We start from the raw sequence: 19,503 nt of genomic DNA, 5'->3' as shown, positions 1-19,503 counted from the left end.
GACATTGATTATGGGGACTTGTCATCAGCTGTTAGGGGGAAATACGGCACTAGATCTAGAATGTGACTTTATTCATTCATATACAGTGGAACCTCTATTAACGACCACCTCCGAATAGCAACCACACGCTATATAACGGCCAAGAGCTTAGGTCCGGATTGAAACTACAATGACTTCAATGTAAAGCAACCTCTCAAAAGCGACCACTTCTCTACTCCGTACAACGAGCAGCTTTCTAGTCCCCCAACTAGAATTAGCAGAAAATTATTGCTGAGATAGTATTATTTTGCACAATCGTGAAAACCTGGCTGTAGCTTGTCTCTACAGCCTTTTCAAAGCTTGTATGAGCTAAAGAAGCAGTTAGCAAAGCCCCAAGATTCATTTGCAGCAAGAAATGACTCGTAGAAAATACATAGCTGGAAATCGAAACCTCCCAAGGAAGACCACCTCTCTATAACGGCCAAAACGCTGGTCCCCAATGGTGTCCGTTTTATGGAGGTTCCACTATAGACTAAGTTGTATCATTTTTATTGTTGACAGTTATATAAATAACAAACATTAGATATTGAAAATAGCGTTCTATATACAGTGCTCCAACCAAAGAGACAGGAACTTTTTATTTTTCACATTTCAGTTCATATCTTTAAAAATATAAGTGTTTTGTTCAATATGAGTACAGGTATTGAAAGATAAAGTATTGGCGCTTCTCTTGGACCACCTCCTGTTACATCATCACAGCAAGATGGCTTCCTGAAGAAGAGCACTGACGAAAATAATTATGTTAGGTATAGAACTAGCCTATTTCTTTGAGTTAAGATCTGAATTTTTACCTATGAAATTTCGCGCTATATACGGTATTCTCAATTATTCCTTTAGACACGTCACCTAAAATTATTCCAAGCATAATTTCTGTTATGTCTTGCCTTCTGTTGACAACAGTGTTACTGTTGTAGACTGCATTACTGGAAAATGTTCATAGCTGCATGCATAGTGACAGTGCATAAAATTACATGCACTGTCATCATCAAAGACATGATTATAAAGAAACCAGATATAATGCAGTGCATGTAGTGAAAAATGTTATGTATGACTTAACTGTGTCTAGCACAGCAACTCAGGAGCTAAACTAGACTGGAGGCATGCTGAAACATTTGAGAACAGGGTTTTAGTGGTACATAGATACCTCCCGGATCCCAGAGTCAGCTAACAGAGACGAACCGGACACAATTCTAGCTTTCTATTGTATTAACCCTTTTCCACAATCACACAAAGCAAACAGTAATTATTGGCTTCTGTTTCAAATAATAGCCGCGTTTAGAAGTACGCAAAAAGTCGCCTTTTCTCTTTGCAAATTCTGATTCTGCCAAATTGCCTTAGTTTTTTAATGCTACAAGTCCCCCTTACATTAGACAAGCAAAGAATCCAAGTATTGAAACCCTACACTGACTTGTGGATCACTTGTAAGTATATGTCACTTATACAAGTGATAGCTATTATTTTGAGACTTCAGTCTATATTACAAATTATAGTATAATGATCTAGATCAATAGTCTACTTTTAATATAATATCGACCACATTTTTTATGCAATCAAATGATATGTTTCTGGAACCAAGATTACTGCATGAGTTATTCAACAACTTGCTCAAGCGGCATTCATTCTCTCACAGGCTGTTTTCGTAAACGGAGTGAATCAACTATAACCCATTAACAGCTAGAGAGCATTGACTTGACAATACTGAAACAATAAAAAATCATACCTGAGACATAAACTTAATTGTTGCTAGAACAGTAACTGGGACAATTTTTGTTTGGCATGGAAGCACAAGAAGCGTTGAGCGAGTTTGTTGAAGGTATTAGAGAGGCTTACAGAGAGAGACAATTAAACATGGAGGAAAAATGGCCACCAGTTTCTGGAGAGAGGCTGATTAACTTGCAGTTAGTGGAAGCAGAAAAGAAAGCCGGATATAGAGCTGGCTTGCCACAATATGGTGCACCTGATGATAAGGTCAAACGTATCAAACGCAGTCCAATCCTCCTTGGTAGCTTATTCAAAGTCGAAAAAGGCAAGAAGCCAGTCAAGAAGCTCATTGTTGAAGGCCATGCTGGGATCGGTAAAACCACACTGTGCACCATGCTTGCAGAAGGGTGGGCAGAGGGAAAGATCCTGGCACAATTCGACTGTGTTCTGTTGCTTCCGCTAAGAGATCAGTTAGTCAGCTCGGCTTCTTCTCTTCCTGACATCCTGGCCCTTCATCACCCCGATGAGACTATCTGTGAGTCTGTTGCTCGACACCTAAAGAGGACAAGAGGAAAGGGAGTGCTGATCATAGCTGATGGATGGGACGAGCTCAGTGAAGCCAACCGTTCCAAAGAGTCTGTTTTATACAAACTTTTGTTTGGACGTCTTCTTCCTTCAGCTGTTGTTCTCCTCACATCACGACCTTCTGCTTCAGCTAATCTTCACAACCTTCCTTCTGTGACCCATTTGGTTGAGGTAGTCGGTTTTAATAAAGAAAATATCAAGCAGTACATAGAATCTGAGTTTGAGCAATTCCCAGAGAAAGCTTCTTCTCTTATCGAGCAGCTTGAAAACAACCCAGTCATTCAGAGTGTGTGTTCTGTGCCCCTCAATTGTGCCATTGTTTGTAACTTGTGGCACACTTTAGACCAAGAACTTCCTCGTACACTAACTGAGCTGTACACTCAAATTATTCTTAGTATTATCCTTCGCAACATCAAAAAGAAGTTCCCTGATTGTCCAATTGGCCTCAACAGGTTTGACAAGATTCCCAACAATCTACAAGATACATTTTGGTTGATTTGTGAGTTTGCCTATGAGTGCTTATTACTAGATCAGCTGGTTTTCTCAGAAGACGAATTGTCCTCTCGATTACCCAACGTTGGTGACAAGTTGCAGTGCTTTGGTCTGTTGCAGTCTGCACGATCACTTCTACCTGTTGGTCATGGCCTGTCTTTTCACTTTGCTCACCTGACCATCCAAGAGTTCTTGGCTGCCCTCCATCTTGCTACTCTACCCAATAAAGAGAAACTGAAGGTTGTTAAGGCTAATTCTAGGAGATACGGGTTCAAAATGGTGTGGAGATTTATGTTTGGTCTTGCTAGTAAACACAATGGTAGTTGTAGTGATAAGATGATCAGTTTGAGTGATGGTTTAATGCTGGTGGCTAGTAAGGAGTTTAGTTTTATGACTTTATTTGATGTGGCTTTCGAAGCTTTAAACCCTGGCTTCTCAACAAAAGTTTGTGTAATGCATGGACAACATCTATTAAACACTGTCAGCACTCCCTTCGACTTTATAGCTAGATTCTATGTTCTTCGTCATACTACACAGAGGTGTGTTATGGATATCAACATATTCGATTGTGCAATCAATGATAAGCTGTTGAAGGAACTAACTGACATACTTTCGAATGCGAATGGTAAACTAGAAGTCCAAAAATTATCCCTACAGCAGACTAAGTTGACTGACAAAGGTGTTGCTGATCTATTCAAGAGAGCTTCAACTGCCTTTACTGCTTTAAATGAAATCTCTTTGCCGAAAAACAACTTGACTAACGTGATGTCTTCATTCACGCACACTTCTTGTACCAACCTCACAGAACTGGACTTATCCGAGAACCCTCTTGGAGTGTCTGGCATACAGTCATTAGAGACAGCTGTACAGTCTGGTATTCTTTTCAACCTGAAAGTACTGCAGCTCACCAACACCCTCACTGACGATGCTGACGTCAATGGAGCTCTACTGACCACCCTCTTACAGTCGATTGCCCCTCACTGTCCTGATCTGGTAGAATTATCACTCTCTAAGAATAATCTTGGTTTACCTGGATTATGTGTCGTTATAGAGAACATTCCGTTAGGATTGACTTACATAGATTTATCAGCTACCCATCTCACCACTTCAGAGTCTCAATACACAGTCACCTGTGAGATGCTGGATATTCACCCAAACAGTTTAACAGTGATGGCTTTAACTAACTGCAATTTCAGTGGAGCTGCTGGAACTCTCTTACTGGCAAAGATTCTTCAAGCATTTCAATCACTGGAAGGCCTTAGCTGCTCTGACTGTTCTCTCACCTCTACCGACATCATAATGCTTATCCAACATCTCAAGTCTGCCAATGTGACATGTAGAAATTTAAAGTTGTTACTCCTCATAAACAACTGCATTGATGATGGAGGAGTGATAGCTCTCACTGAGTGTTTACCAGAGCTGTTCCCTAGACTGAAAAACCTCAACGTCGAGAGTGATGATGAGGATGATACCGTTGCTCTCGGTGGTAATCCTGTGAGCGAGGAGTTGATACTTATGTGCAACAATCAGTTGAAGGTACTTATACTTTGTTGTGGTTCATTATTATCATTACTTTATACTTTGCAGGTCATAGATGAATCACGTAGAACCGCAGTGTTGAATGAATGGGAGAGAACATCTTTACCTCCACAGGTATAAGTCTCTTTATCTAATTATGGGCGTATAGACACTATCATTTTAATCTATATAGATGACTCCTATTTTTTATGAACTTTGGGATGCGCTACTATCAGAGATAGCTGAACTATTTGACGTGAGTGCATGCATGTAGCACATTATTTTTATGTGAACATTTGATTTTAATCTGATCTTATTGCAGCTCAACCAAACAGACAATGCACTGGACACTGAGAGTAATGTTGCCAGTTATGTGATCTTCTTTCCAGACCTTCGTGCCCATAACCAGAATTCTCCTCAAGCTATAGAACCACCCAACGATGAGCCTACCTGTCCTACCGTACAGTCTACCCAAATAATTACGGAGCGAGAGGAAACAGGTGAAGTATAACCGCTTGAGTATAATATCTTTCTAAGCCTTGGATACATAGCTGAAACTATAAAGATGAAACTAGCTTTTCAAATCTCTTACACCTGGCCGGCATGGACCCTCACATAACAAACACATGCATATTATATATACAGATTCTGTTGTATCAGTTGCTTACTCTAGTAAAGATGAACCATCCCTCCCAAGTTTACCAACAAAAACAACTCAAGTCAGTTCAGGTAGAGCACCTGCCACTAATACTTTTTACTCTAACGCTATAATTATAATTATACGCACACTCATTGCAAGTACATTATAGTATACTAATCTCCCTCTCCCATCCATCAGTCCCTCCAGAGTTGACTATTAATATTCTGGACAAGGAGCTCAAGACACTCACAAAACCAATACAGTTTGGGGTCAATTTGGACATTCCCCAATACCGACTGGAGGTCATCCAGCAAGACCATCCGTTCGGTAAATCAAACAACATATATGGATTGTAAAAGCATTGGATTACAGTTCACATTAAATCTCTCAGATACCGAAGGTCAAAAGATTGCCCTGTTCCAGTTCATTGCCAAAAACCACAAGAGTCGAGGAATAACTTGGAGCAATATTGCCGACGCTCTCCATGACATTGATTATGGAGACTTGTCATCAGCTATTAGGAGAAAGTACTGCATGTACTAGTTATAGCTTGATTGTGACTTAACGTTCATTATAATTATATAGTAGTAAATGTTCTTTTGTATCACGAACTTTTTTATCGTTTATGCAACTAGATATGAAAACATGACATAATTATATAAAACAGAAGTTGTACTGAGATCCTATGTTTGTTCATTGTTTGTTTTTGGAACAGTTTCTAGTTCAGAGTCTTCCCCGCTAGATGCCACCTTCGTCTTGACTCTTTGTGAAGGCTGTTTCTCCAATTCAGTCGTTAGCATCTCAATATTCTGGAGGGGGGGGGGGGCATATCATCACAGGGGGTACACATTATTAATTGCATGGGTAGCTATTATAGTACAATGTATGCATGCATATGATTGTGTTGAGAGAGAGAGCTTGGAAATGCAAGACTGTGGGGCAAATGTCTATGGGTTGTTGGTATATTACACACTGTATGAAATTCAGACTGTCAACATTTTGACAGAAATGCTTGTACATAATAATTATACTGACAGAGAGCTACACAAGCGTAATCTACATGTATAACATGAAGCTTTTACATGAACAGTACACCACCTTTACAGAATCTTTCCAGGCTGATGGGTTATAATTGCACGAACTGAATGTACAACCCTCTCAACAAGCGTAAGCTAAAGCACACACCCACACAGTACTCACCTCGTGCAGGTGAATATTCTTCATAAGAGCTTCCTCTAGTGCTCTTTGCATCTTCCTGTTGATCTCAGCAAGAACCTCGTCACCCTTAGCCCCGCCCCCCTTGGCCCAGTTCACCAGTCGCATAGGGGACATCTTATCAGTCGGGGAACGCTTGGGGACCACCGGCGAGTGATCTATGTGTGTGTGTGGTATGTGGGTGGGTGTTGGGGGGTCAAGTGGAGAGGTAACATAAGTTAGGCACATGTACTACATGCACATGTACCTGTATGTGTAAAACGGATGGGAATTTGTACTTACAGTATACATAGCTAATTGCAGATTAACGAAGCCATTAATGAAGCCACAGCACTCCAATAGTCTACAGATAAATTCACCTCACACAAACAATAGTGCCATACAAGCACAATACTCATCTCACCAGCTTTGTTAGCCATGAAGTAAGATTTGATAATCTCTGATTTCTGAATAACATCCTCAGCCAAAGCAGATCCAGTATTCTCCAAATGTGAAACCTACAATCATAATAATAATTATGTCAAAATCACGACTGGCAGAGTAAGAGTGTTGCTGTACTATGTGTATATGGTAAGGGGTCCACAAAGCTATCATTGACAAACCCTTGCTTCCAGTGCCCACTTGTCCTCTTGTAGCTCGGCTACCCTCCCCAGTAGTTCTGTAGTCTCCTCATTCACAGAGACTTGTCCACTCAACTGTAGGAAGGAAATACTGTAAACACTTCACATGCATAAACAACATTATAGCTGCACCACTAACATGTGTATACAGTATACAGTGTATCAGGGAGACAGTGAGGTGATGACTGTATGCCAAACTTTTGTCTCTGTGCTTTTTGTTAATTCACCTAAGGCATTGCATTCCTCACATTCACATTATTGTGAGTGAGGTTTTTAGGGCTTCACAAGAAACCCTACGCAACCACAATAATTATACTTGATTTCACACAATTTCCGTTCTGTAATAATACCCTCAACCACAAGTTGTGATAACTCAAAACAATACCATCTAAGTTGTGATAACTAGAGACAACACCCACTCACCAAAGAGGCGCCTGACAACCCAGACAGTGGGCTATTGAGACCTTCAGCCCCTCCCTCACGAATACCTCGCATCGACGACAGACTACTGTCCCTAGAGGAGCAAAACAATACATAGGACATTAGCAATGTTCATTTCAGTAAGTAAAGTCAGCCTGTAAGAAGGTCACCCTCGATCTAGAAAGTCTCCATAGCATGTACTTAGACCTGTGTTAGCAGGCCATCCTCTATAATACATGGGCCGCAAAGCCTCCACAGCATGTGTTTGGACATGTGTTAGCAGGCCACCTCTTTATTACAGCCACTGTTGGTCTGCCCCAAAGGTGACAGAGTTTCATTGCACAGATACAACTACATGTACGCACGTAAGTAATGATAGTTCGTGTACTGTACCTGCTGTGTTTAGACGCTGAGTCAGCAATTGACTCGTGTGAAGGCATGGAGGTGTAGTCCAGAGCTGTAAAAAACGGGTAAACAAGATTTTAAATGCAAATTATAATTAGGTAGAGGGGGACCAACAAGGTTATGAGATTCATTTTCTATTGCAGGCAGGAGCTATGGTAACAGGGAGTGACTCACACACTCCTCCCTTGAGTTGGTTCAGCTGCTCCTGTAGTCTCTCCTCTCTCTTCTGCATCTGTTTCAACTGTTGCTTCAAGTCTTTGAGCTGGAGGGGACACAAAGAACACACTCACACATTATTGTCAGACTATCTACTCCCTACCTAGCCACTCAAACACACACAGAGCTGGAGGGGACACAAAGAACACACTCACACATTATTGTCAGACTATCTACTCCCTACCTAGCCACTCAAACACACACAGAGCTGGAGGGGACACAAAGAACACACTCACACATTATTGTCAGACTGTCTACAGTTGTACTACCTCCCTAGCCACTCAAACACACCCTTACAGCCTTTTATCACACTGTATATTATTTGTACTTACTTCCCCTAGCCTGCCACCCTCCAACAAAACAATGACTCTGTAGGCTATAGCATTAAAAACATGCTACAAGTGGACCTGCCGCCTTGTGGCAATTTGACACCTAAGATCAAAGGGAACGGTGTACCAATATCTTGTATACAGTGTATCAGACTGGCCATGCATGTAAATAGAGCACTGAAGTGCTAACCCTCGGCTGTTGACATGAATAATAAAGATCTAAAATATAATAATTATAAGATATAAATAGTGAATGCTGGCTAAGCAGCAAGTAACAGGAGTTAGTTAGAGACACACTGACATTTTGAGATGTATGTATGAGACATGCATTGTGGACTAGGATCACAGCAAAGTCAACAAAGAAGACTTAGAGTCTTAGAAATATGGTTCCTGGTATGTACTCGTAAGCAAAGAAACAACAACTCCAATCATAATTCTAGCTTTCTACTTTAGTGACCCTTTTCCATTGTTCAGGAATAGGGTACAGGATCACTGCAGCTGCAAATATATGTACATGTTGTGCCTCGAATAAAGGGCGTAGCTACATGTGTAGCTAGCTATGCACCAACGTACAAGTTCAAATTTCTTAGCTTTTGCTCGCTTTTATTTGATAACGAAGCTTTAACATCAAAATCTACCACTATTAACAACTTGTTGTGGAGGCATCCGTGCTGTAAACGCAGTGCTATGGCATCCAGGTGAGCAGACTCAGATGTCACACAAACCAAACGACTACTATACCCGTGCGTGGCCTCTTACTGCAATATAACCAAAGCATACTGCCATAGCATAATTGATGATTACTACACATGTACAGCAACTCACCAAGGCCATTGACTTTTTCTCAACTATTTTGACCCCTGCCTGTTTATCCTCCACCTCCATCTCAAGCTCTCGTACTCTCTCAGCGGACACACTCAACTCCTCTTTACCTGCCTCCAACTCATCACTCAGACCCTGAGGGGGGGGAATAATCGTTGGTGGTTAAATAATGCATTTATGTGTTAGTTAAATACAATCTGAAATCTAACAATAAACTATTGAATAATTTGCGATTGTACACCCCAGCCCCACCTTGATCGTCTCCTCATTCTCATTGGTCAGCTCCTCCACCCTGCGAGCATGTTCCTCTCTTTCCCCCTCTAGATCCTCCGTGAGTCCCGTCACCTGGACCTCAAGTTCCCCCACCCTCTCCCCGAGAGTGACGGCTTGCTCTCTCAGACTAGGCAGCTCCTCGTTGGCTTCAGAGAGGGTATGCAGGTACGACTGGGTACGTGGAGTGTGGGGATGTGTGTGTGTGTGTGTGGGTCGCAGTGGTGCAGTGAAGTTGTTTTTTTTAGGTTACCCCTTGGGCAGACAAACTGTGTGGCTGTAATAAAGAGATGTCCTGCTAACACAGGTCCAACACATGCTATAGAGACTACGGGGCACAACCTGGCTGTATTATAAGAGGGTGGCCTGCTCATAGGGTTGATCTCTGATCTATCAAATGATTATTACCTTTTCCTGTTGCAGCATTGACTCCAGTTTAGAGATCTGGTCCTGCAGTAGTGAAAGTGAAACAATTTACTCACCCAGCCCACAACAATAACCCCGCCCCCTTACGCTATGCTCCTGCTCCAGCTCGTCCAACTTCTTCTGCTGTTCTGTGGAGGAGAGTTGGCCCTTGATGGACATCTCGTCGAGCAGGTTCTTACGCTTCTCAGCAAGCTAGACGACAAACGAGCGGGACTGTTTAAACCTCTCAGTTAATGAATCAAAACACTGAAACTAACAAAAAACTTGTACATGCATGTATCCCACAGACTAATTCCAGCCAAACATTCACATTTTCAGTATAAGAGTCAAACGTATCACACAAAAAGTTCCACAGTTATTTTGTCACTCACACTCAGTACATTCAAAATCTTGCAACAGTGTAAATACTACCTCCAGCCGAGGGCCCTTCTATCTGAAGCATGCAGTACCCTCAAAATAGCACTCTCTCGTCCTCACCTTCTGCAGAGAGTCTACCTCCTGCTGCAGCTTGTGTTTCTCTTCACTTGTTTTAACCACCTGGTCAGCCAGCTGCTCTTGAGACAACTTGGCCTCCTGGAGGGGGGAGGGGCACACAATGGTGGCAAAGTGATTCTGTAATACTTTGATTGGTCATGCTTTAGTTCAATTTCAATTGTACGCGTAAAACACCCATTCTTAAGCTCTCTATAATCATGCCCAATCACATCATGCAATAATCTCAATCAGGCCCATTTTTGCCTAATGGACCTGGGCCTTAGTTATCGATTTTGGGGCCGGAATGAACTCTGAAATAAATACCTCATGTGATAGATTTCTCTTAGAACTACAGAACACATGTTTTACATGTGCCTTTGAAGTTGGATATTCCAAACTAAAGTTATGGCCATTCAATTTACCTCTAGTTCAGTAATAAGGTTCTGACTTCTCTTCTTCTCTTCTGTTGCCTCCAGTCTGGCCTGCTGTAGCTCTTTACCCAACTCATCTGTGAGTGCAACCATCCGTGACTGCTCTCCAACCAGAGACTCCTTGTCCTGTGTGTGTGGTGGGTGGAGCAAGTGTATGTGCGTGGTGAGTGGGTGTGGTGGGTGGGTGGGTGGAACAAGTATATGTGCACGTTAAGGTTCTAATTTAAATATAAAAATTAATGGTACTATTAGTGTGTACGTACCATTATCAGAGTGGAGCATCTCAGACTGAGCTCCTCTCTCTCAGTGCTGAACATAAATTGCGAAACACTGCTCATTAGCTCATCATAATTATAGCTAAGCAAAAACACAACACATGCACACTCTTGTGACCAGCACACAAATAGCTCGAGGCAATTTACACTGTGTACCTTAGAGACTCCAGCTGCTTGGCTATCTCCTGTCCAGCCGTAGATATCTGCATCAGGAGACCAAATAACTCGAATGAATTATTGCAACCCATAAAAGTGCCAATACATATCATTTTTGCAGTTTTCGCGGATTGACCTAAACCTCGAAAATTACATACCTCGAAATTTGGAATTATTGTACACTTCGGTAGTGCAAAGAGGATATATCCATGAAAGAAACATTCATGTTGAGCAATCCGCGAAATATATACTTACTCAAAAATGTGGCGCTATAAGGACATATAAAAAATTTAAGGTAGTAAGGATTATGGAACATTTGCAAACTGTGTTTTAAAATTCTGTGTTTAAAAATTAATGCAAGGGTAGCAGCGTGTCTTACTCCAACCAATCAACACACACCTCTTTCCTAGAGTTGAGGTCGTTCTTTAGTGCCTCCAGTTTGGACTGCAACCCTCCGATCTGGTGGTCCTTAGAGCGCACCATTTCCTCAAACGATGACCTACTCTCTTGGAAGTGTTTCTCTTTCTCCTCCTGGAGCTGAACCAAACTGAGAGGGGGAGGAGGCATTGTGGCTACACTGTACACAACTCTTACAATTGTACGAGAATTTATAAGTTACATGCACTACAGGAATGTTAGACACACAGTGCAAACAAGAACATGCGTTCAGTTGACAGGCAAGTTAATTGATACAACAGTTATGTATTGTTAATACTGTTTGATTCGTGGTTCTACTAAACACCCTTCCCTAGCCTCGATTCCAGGCATTTTGTATGGTGGTTTTTTTCCCATTCATTGCGGCCTGGAATCGAGCCTACCCCCACACACACACACAATACACGCACGACACGCACGCACGCACGCACGCACGCACGCACGCACGCACGCACGCACGCACACACACACACACACACACACACACACACACGTACCTGTCCTGTTTCTTCTTTGCTTTATCCATCCACTAGAAGCAAATGAACGAAACAGTAACCATGCATGAACACTACGAGACACCAACGCCCACTCACCTTGTCCAGCTCTGACTGAAGCTCCGCCTGCTGCTTGCGTACACTGACCTACAACACAGACAGTTAAAACAAGAATCTTAGCTTCAATATAATTATCGATCAGCACCCCCGGGATTGAGTCAGCCCCTGTGATTAAGTTGATATGATTACCTGTAACTCTTCAAGTTGCTGTCTCAGTAACTTCTTCTCCTCCTCTTCAGTCGCCAGTCTCAACTCGAGGGCAAGCACTGGACGACAAGGAATGTTAGGTAATTGACATTAACAGCAAATGAACCTATTAGTGTACAGTGTATGCAGGGGGATGCATGTGCTCACACTGGGTCAGTGGTTGGTTGGTACTAACCACCCTGAGACAACACGTATGGTTTGGACCTAGTTTACTACAGGTGAGATTGAGGATTGAAAATAACTACCAATTAAAATTCGGGGCAGATAACTTGAGTATGAAACATACCTTTTTCTGTAGTGCCCGAATCCTCTGATTGTTCTCCATTTCTGTGGGAAAGAGAGCTCCAGTAAAAATGACCACACCCACAACACACACCCCAGTCACTCACCCCTCTCCCGAGTCAGTGTGGTCCGTCAACCTCTCCTGGAGGGCTGCAAATACAACAGTTTAATACGTTAACACAGATAAATCACTGAATTCAAAGAACATGCAGAGATTAACATTAAGCTCCTGGTGCATTCGCGCTGAGGCAGTATATTCTAGTATATGTAGGTATATTTCAAAGGGCAACAAAATGTATTATTTAATTGTGAAAACGCACTATCTTATCTAAGACACAAAGTATATAGCTATCAAAACACCCTACAATAGCCCTGTCTGAGATTGTACCTGATGCACGAAATTGTGAAATGAAATTCCGGGGTAAATTAATCCCTGATACGATTGATACCAGCGCAACTGTACATGGCTGTACTGTACGACTAAACACTTACACAATAAAATTGTAAAAGCTTATGTGTAAAAAAGTTATTGTTTGGAAAGCTGTACTTACTCTGAATAGACTTTTGCAAGGCCGAATTCTCAGCCTTCAGGTATGTCACCTCCTCACTGGCCACACCTCCAGCCTCACCCATTTTGGGAGAGTCACCGCCCAATTTGTTTGCTGTCCTCTGACGCAGATCGTCTAGTTCAGACGAGGCGTGTTCTTTCTCATCCATTACCTGTAGATAATCATGACCCTGCTTACTGTACGTGTACGTAATAGTACTGTAACAGTGAAGCCAGTCTATTGTGGACATGTAAGCAGGTCACCCTCTATAATACAGGCAGGTTAATGGACCCCTAAGTCTCTGCATGTGTTAACAAGCCATCTCTTTATTACAGCCACTGTTGGTCTGCCCAAGGGCCAAGGGCCACCGCTATAGACACGGTTCACTGCAGTGTCAATATTCTACACACAACATGTAGCTAGACCCACTCACCCGTGACAGCTCGTCCATTAGAGTCTTGTTTTGTAGTCGAAAGTCCTCCTCCTGAGTCTGTAGGGGTGAGAAAACAAGAGACGTGTACATTCAAGTTCATGAGAGTTACAACATGTCTAGATCAAAAAACCGTTACACATGTACGTACATGTATGGACAAAAGCCACTGAAACCACAATATCCTTGAAGATATACTGCTCCCTACATGTATGCCAATAGTCCTAGTTTGGTATATTCATTATCATAGTCATGTAGGTTATTCCCACAGTAATACTTGTAATGCTATACCCACTATCTCACCTCCATCTTCTGCTGTAGCCGATCATTCTCCTCAACCAAAGCAGACACCTCCTGGATAGAACAAATTCAAGCTTCAAATAAAACCGCAATTTCTAAATAAAGATGCAAAGAATTTGGTCCTCCCTGGTTACCATAGAAATGTACCCACTTCAAGGTGCTGCATTAAACACATGTTCTCACCCTGGCTTTTTTGCTTCTTTGAATAGTCTGGAGGGGACAAAAGAAATCATCAGTAATGTCAGTGAACAGTATATCTAGGAGAGCGGATGGATGAGTAAGTACCTTGTTGGCTTTCTCCAGCTCCCTGGTCTGAGTCTGTAGTGTAGACTGCAGCTGGGTCACCTCTGCATAGTTACAGTACAGTTGATATGGGTGATAATTATTATCAAATGAAACATTTCGCGAAAAATGTACATGTGAAGCTATTCTCTCGCCGGATTTCATGTTTCCACACTTTTTGGTGCTTTCCCCGGCCAATCCTAGCGACTTTTCACATTGCAAATGTTTTTCTAGCGGGATCACGGCGTATTCTATTAGTACCAGGTTTCAGTAAATTATCACTTATTATGACTATCTATGATTACAAATACTTGTTAATGTATACCAAACAGGCTGGGCATTACTATGAGTGCTATTAATAATGGTGCTGCTGAACATGCCACAACCTCATCACACACATTCCATCACTAGGCAACACAATAGCAGCTACACACACACACACACAGATCAGAAGATAAAAATATTCCCACATATATAAAATATTCCCTTTGTACATGTATAATTATACTGTTCAGGGAATTGGTGGCTATTTTCAATACTCAATCTCAATTATTTATCGCCTAACATGTGATAAACTAGGGTGCCTAAGAGGTGGTTAGCACTGACCACCTACCACCACCCCGACAAGTGTGGGCACATCCCTGTCTATACGGTATTACCCTCCATCGACCTATGACTACAACACATTCCTCATCCACTCATTGCACAAACACTAATAACACACTGACTGTAGTGACCTGTCTTTAGTTTGGAGTGCTCCTCTTTGACAGTGTAGTTGGCAGTCCTCAGGTCTATCAGCTGGGTCTGTGTGTGAGGGAGAGGATTAGACAATGAAAATATCGATAGCACAAGTAAGAGTTAACTTAATGAGAGGTGGGAGAATTGTGGCTAGGTTTTAATATTTAAGAGGCAGCTATTTGACTACATGTAAGAGCTTGTTTATTACACGAGTATTTAATAGAGGTTCAGCTTTTTGTATTGCTGCCTAGAATCGAGGCTAGACGAAATTGCAAGAACAGATAGTTACTTCATACTGTCCACTCTAACTAACTCTAGAAATACAGCGCACAAACCCACTCCCACTGTGAGCATACCCTACAAATGGAATCAAACTAGATGGATTCATTATGTATCGGAGCTATATGCAATGGATATGGGTCTTCACAAGCTTGCAAACCATGCCAAAGCAACCAGCCATGAGCTATAGAGAACCCTCTCACCTGCAACCGCTCAAACTCCGACTTCTCGATGGAGAGCATCGTGCTGCCAGCTTCAGCACTAGCACAGTCAGTAGCCATTTCTAATTCTACAGCCAATCTTTATCCACTAGCCCTGAAGGTCAATGACCTTCGACCTCTAACCTTGGGCTTGGAATCCACTTGCAATCGGGTCAAAGGTCATTGAAGTTAACTCCATTCTCACCTGAAATATTTTTATACGTGTGACAAAGGTTTCTGGTTTTCTTTGTTTGTCGACTCAATTTCAAGCCAAACTCGTCTCAATAGAATGGCCAAGCTCCTCTCTCTCCTAGTGTTCCTATCAGTGGCTGTTCTCTACAGTAGAGGTGAGCAAAGCAGCCATTTTCACTCTAAGGGTGGGTATTATTTAGGATATGTGTTCACTTGTGGGTACGTTTGTCACTGTGTGTCTCTATACAGGTGCCTGTACCAACCCAAGTGTGACCAGTGAGACGTACTCCACTAACGATGTACTACTGTCAACGGAAACAGCGTTTCTTATCAAAGTCAATGTCAAGTGTGACGGAGGAGATGTAAGTACATACACATACACATGTAATACTATCTCTAATAGCTGACAATTAAAAATGTGTGGCTATTATTCAACTACTGTCATATATCTCACAATTTATTCCCTTTGCAAATGTCCGTGGGAGTATGCTAATTTACCTACACTGATTAATTTTGTGGTGATCCCAGTAATAACGTTTTACTATAGTCAGATTTGTATCGTTTTGTCTGTATGTGTCCTCTACGCAGAGTCTGATTATTCATGGGTTGGTGGACGGACAGCTCATCCAGGCCGCCAGGTCTGCCAGAGACAACGAGTATCAGGTGATCCCTAGCTCGTTAACAAGTACAACTTATAATTATTATTGTATAGTGCCCGCTGACTATTATTAATTGGGAGCAATGTATATAATCTCTGCATGTGCATTTATTAATTTCTGTGTGCTCTCTTTACACATTGTGTAGGACGTAATTAATTATTAATTTCCCTAATGCCGTGGCGGACGTTTTGTTGTAATCTTGTATAGATCCCATTAGTTACTCTAACATTGGCCCCAGGGCCTGCTGTGTGTACATTGTCGTTACCGTACTGTGTACTTGTACAATGTAGGTGAGTTGGACTGAGAGCCATGAAAGTGCTGCGACTGGACAGAGGACCATCAAGTTCTTTGACGATGAGGGGACAGCCGCCATTAAAAAGGTGAGTGTGTGTTTTTGCATGTGTACTTCAGATTGTGTGTTCCTGTACAGTACATGTGTCTGTGGTAGGTTTGTTGTGTCTTGGTGCATGTGTATGTGTGCTTTAGTGGTTGCCAGAATACATGTATGTATAGTCAAAGCAGGTCTATAAAGGTGCAGGTTGTAGGGGGCCATTCAATGACGTCATTGTCTGTTTGTGTTAATACATGTAGATATAATGCATATACATTGTGCACGTGCCTCTTACTTTCGACCACTGTTTCACCTACTTCCCCCCCCCCCCCCCTCCACACACACACACAGTCTGCTCGTTATGGTGAAGAGTTGACAGCAAAGCCTCTCTTTTCAGTTAACATTGATCACAGGGTGAGCCACAGTGCTTAGTGCGGTGATGCCTCAACCATTCTTATAATATGACTAACTTTATGTCTTTCTATAGGCTTCAGTTATCATGTGATCTCTTTTTGCCTTGTGTAGGGAGCCAGGAGCAGTCTGTGGATCGCCCCCTCGTTCATTGCCATGGTGATAGCGCTCCTTGTTTGGTGGCTGGCCTTCACTACCAAGACCAAGATTCAGGACTAGGAACTAGTTTAGAAGTTGCTACATATTTTCAATTGATGAATTACATGACTTGTATAATATACACTTATCATGAATAATTATTGTCTAATCATAAATTGTGCTGATGCTTGATATAGAAAAATTGGCCTGGAACGAGGCGTATTACAATAACTAAAGTGGTCATGAAAAAATTGAACTACTGTATAATGATTATACATACATTATAGCTATAATGTATAAGTCTGTGAAATCTTGAGCAAGCTAGAAAGACTATAATAATTATATAGACATAATTATGGTATGTGCACGCTTTTTTAAAGGAAAAGGTATATAAATAATATAGCTAATAATTGTTCAAAATTAACATTCAGATAAAGTGACCTGGCAAAACAATAATAAAATAGTGCCACAAAAAAATTGACAGCAGTTAATGATACTGCTAGTACATATTCAAATAATTCAAAATCCTACCGCATGTTTGGGTCACGCCTTGGTCGTTTAGGGGGTGGTGGGCTACTTTGTAGACTGGATTCACTGCAATCTGTGAATGCATGGTTCAATATACAACATAAACGAGGGTTCCATACAATTACCGCATACCGTATAATGCGAACGGTGATTTTCGTGAGTATAAATTTTGTTTAGTCTCGTTGCCTGCACTGCATTTATATGTTCCGGTAAGCCACGCTTAAGTTAACATTTCGTGGAGGTCAGCTTGAGCACGAAAATAACCACGAAAATAACCTGCTATATACGATATAAACCGCATATAATTTATAAGCAGGTAAATTTGGCATGCATGAAGGAGGCAATTGAACTATAATTATTGGCAATGTTTATTTTGACGATCATGCGATAATTTTACTGCAAGCTGGGATTCTCACATTGATTCGCCAAATTCCGAAAATTACCAAGGGTATAATTATGCATGCATGTATATGGATATGTTTATATGCACACGTAGGAAGCATGCACAACCTGCACATGCATGCACTCACTGTTTTGCTGCAAATAGTTGCAAATCTTTTCAGCCACATTTGCTTTACGTACATCCAAAGCGATTGAAATCAAATCTTTGAAAGTTGCTTTACACGAGTTAATCCAAATGGTAAGAGCTTTGTTCATTCCAGTTTGATTGCCATGAAGGTGAACTGCTGTTCGGACATCTGCCTCATCTGCTTCACACAGACCTAAGCCCGGGAGATAGAGTTCTACATCACCAAAAAAAGAAGCCAAGTTCTTAATGTCGGATTTTTCGACTCTATTGCCAAGTTGATCATCGCTAATATTGAATTCCTTCTTTAGCTCATTCACAGTCACCTTACAAGGTCCTGAGGTATCTACACATAAATATGCGTACGCCGTATATGAGTGCACATAAAATATTATTATTATGAGCAGAGGAAAATGCATTATGCACATACATGGCTATAAACCAACTTACTGTACGTTACAGGTGCACTAGTTGGGAGAGACACAACAGAAGAGCCAATCTGTGGATCCATGCTATAATTATAATCAAAAGAACTATTCAGCTTACCTTTTCAGTGACCGTTCGAATTGTAATCACATTGGTTATTTGAGAATCCTGGCTCACTATTGAATGTGGAGGTAGGCTTTGCAGAGGGTTATCAGCTCCTATGTTGTGGTCCTGCAGCCTTTGTGTGACTATACTGAAGCTGGGAGCTACAGTACGACAGCATAAATTATATACAAGCGTGACATTAATGGTTTCATTTACCATTAATATTGGGGGATTCTTCGTCGTACATCTCCGGGTAATGTTCTTTCACTGAGGCTAATTTCTAAATTGAAAAAAGTGCATTGCACATAATTAATGTAAGTTGTGTGATATGATATCTCACTTACCAAAGGGTTCCGATCGCCAAAGATACTAAAACTGCCAATAAGTTTTCTCAGTGCCTCATAAGACATCTTATCTCGATTTAGATAAGAATCAATTTGTTCAATGAGTTCTTTTCCCCGTTCTCTCATTTCTTTATGAGTTGGTTTCTCAAGTGATTGAGAGATATTTAACAATAGTTCAGATGAAACTTCTTTTTGCTCATCCGTTTCAGACCACAAGTACTCAATGGACTTGCTATCAAGGGGAGGCTCATAATAGAGAAGTTTTGATAAAAGATGATTCTTTTGCTTTAAATCAATTACAATGGGATAATTGTGAGTAAATGCCCGTGCAACTTCAGAGATAGAAATTTTTGCTGCTTGGTGAATGTTGATAGGATATTGGACAGTTTTTGGGAGTACAAACTCAGTTACTTCCACATTCTGACAAAATTCTTTCTTGGTGACAAGGATTTTCTTGATTATTTTAGAACGAAGCTTGACTCCTTCTATTTCAAGTCCTTCAGTAAATCTCATCAATAGTACTACAGCAGTATTTTGTTCCACAATTTCAACTA

The 19,503-nt window shown here is 41.3% G+C and overlaps 4 protein-coding genes across 6 annotated transcripts; 2 read left to right on the top strand and 2 right to left on the bottom strand.

Annotated features, from left to right (window-relative positions):
- Window positions 1-63: 63 nt before the first annotated feature.
- LOC135346181 (NACHT, LRR and PYD domains-containing protein 3-like) lies at window positions 64-5,679 on the top strand. 2 transcript variants are annotated; one of them, XM_064543729.1, is made up of 8 exons: window positions 64-1,460; window positions 1,670-4,353; window positions 4,405-4,470; window positions 4,529-4,591; window positions 4,658-4,835; window positions 4,981-5,064; window positions 5,174-5,302; window positions 5,367-5,679. In XM_064543729.1, the coding sequence occupies exons 2-8, from the start codon at window positions 1,816-1,818 to the stop codon at window positions 5,516-5,518; spliced, it is 3,210 nt and encodes a 1,069-aa protein (XP_064399799.1). In that variant the 5' UTR covers window positions 64-1,460; window positions 1,670-1,815; the 3' UTR covers window positions 5,519-5,679. The 2 variants fall into 2 exon arrangements, with proteins under 2 accessions (XP_064399799.1, XP_064399800.1); XM_064543730.1 differs by lacking the exon at window positions 4,981-5,064.
- On the bottom strand, window positions 5,553-15,452 carry LOC135346183 (GRIP1-associated protein 1-like). The gene is made up of 28 exons (XM_064543731.1): window positions 15,293-15,452; window positions 14,810-14,876; window positions 14,076-14,137; window positions 13,974-14,000; window positions 13,794-13,844; window positions 13,494-13,550; window positions 13,064-13,232; window positions 12,620-12,662; window positions 12,517-12,557; window positions 12,213-12,289; window positions 12,063-12,110; window positions 11,967-11,998; window positions 11,434-11,581; window positions 11,035-11,081; window positions 10,867-10,912; window positions 10,595-10,729; window positions 10,176-10,271; window positions 9,786-9,890; window positions 9,681-9,722; window positions 9,255-9,446; window positions 9,006-9,137; window positions 7,810-7,897; window positions 7,624-7,687; window positions 7,234-7,324; window positions 6,793-6,885; window positions 6,594-6,687; window positions 6,176-6,348; window positions 5,553-5,784 (listed from the first exon to the last, which is right to left on the bottom strand). The coding sequence occupies exons 1-28, from the start codon at window positions 15,368-15,370 to the stop codon at window positions 5,659-5,661; spliced, it is 2,424 nt and encodes an 807-aa protein (XP_064399801.1). The 5' UTR covers window positions 15,371-15,452; the 3' UTR covers window positions 5,553-5,658.
- Window positions 15,453-15,466: 14 nt separating this feature from the next.
- LOC135346187 (translocon-associated protein subunit delta-like) lies at window positions 15,467-17,196 on the top strand. Its single transcript, XM_064543740.1, has 6 exons — window positions 15,467-15,636; window positions 15,731-15,843; window positions 16,070-16,144; window positions 16,431-16,520; window positions 16,823-16,885; window positions 16,997-17,196. Exons 1-6 carry the CDS (start codon window positions 15,579-15,581, stop codon window positions 17,099-17,101), a joined length of 504 nt encoding a protein of 167 aa, XP_064399810.1. The 5' UTR covers window positions 15,467-15,578; the 3' UTR covers window positions 17,102-17,196.
- Window positions 17,193-19,466, bottom strand: LOC135346185 (uncharacterized). 2 transcript variants are annotated; one of them, XR_010397991.1, is made up of 7 exons: window positions 18,950-19,466; window positions 18,822-18,885; window positions 18,621-18,766; window positions 18,525-18,573; window positions 18,079-18,420; window positions 17,681-17,827; window positions 17,193-17,621 (listed from the first exon to the last, which is right to left on the bottom strand). XR_010397991.1 is itself a non-coding variant. In XM_064543738.1 (6 exons), exons 1-6 carry the CDS (start codon window positions 19,460-19,462, stop codon window positions 17,548-17,550), a joined length of 1,188 nt encoding a protein of 395 aa, XP_064399808.1. In that variant the 5' UTR covers window positions 19,463-19,466; the 3' UTR covers window positions 17,193-17,547. The 2 variants fall into 2 exon arrangements, 1 of the variants encoding a protein (XP_064399808.1); XM_064543738.1 differs by lacking the exon at window positions 17,681-17,827.
- Window positions 19,467-19,503: the final 37 nt, after the last annotated feature.

This window comes from Halichondria panicea, chromosome 13 (assembly GCF_963675165.1).
Source record: "Halichondria panicea chromosome 13, odHalPani1.1, whole genome shotgun sequence".
NCBI classification, from domain to species: Eukaryota; Metazoa; Porifera; class Demospongiae; order Suberitida; family Halichondriidae; genus Halichondria; species Halichondria panicea.
Note: the sequence above shows the minus strand (reverse complement) of the source record. Positions and strands in the feature narration are given on the sequence as shown.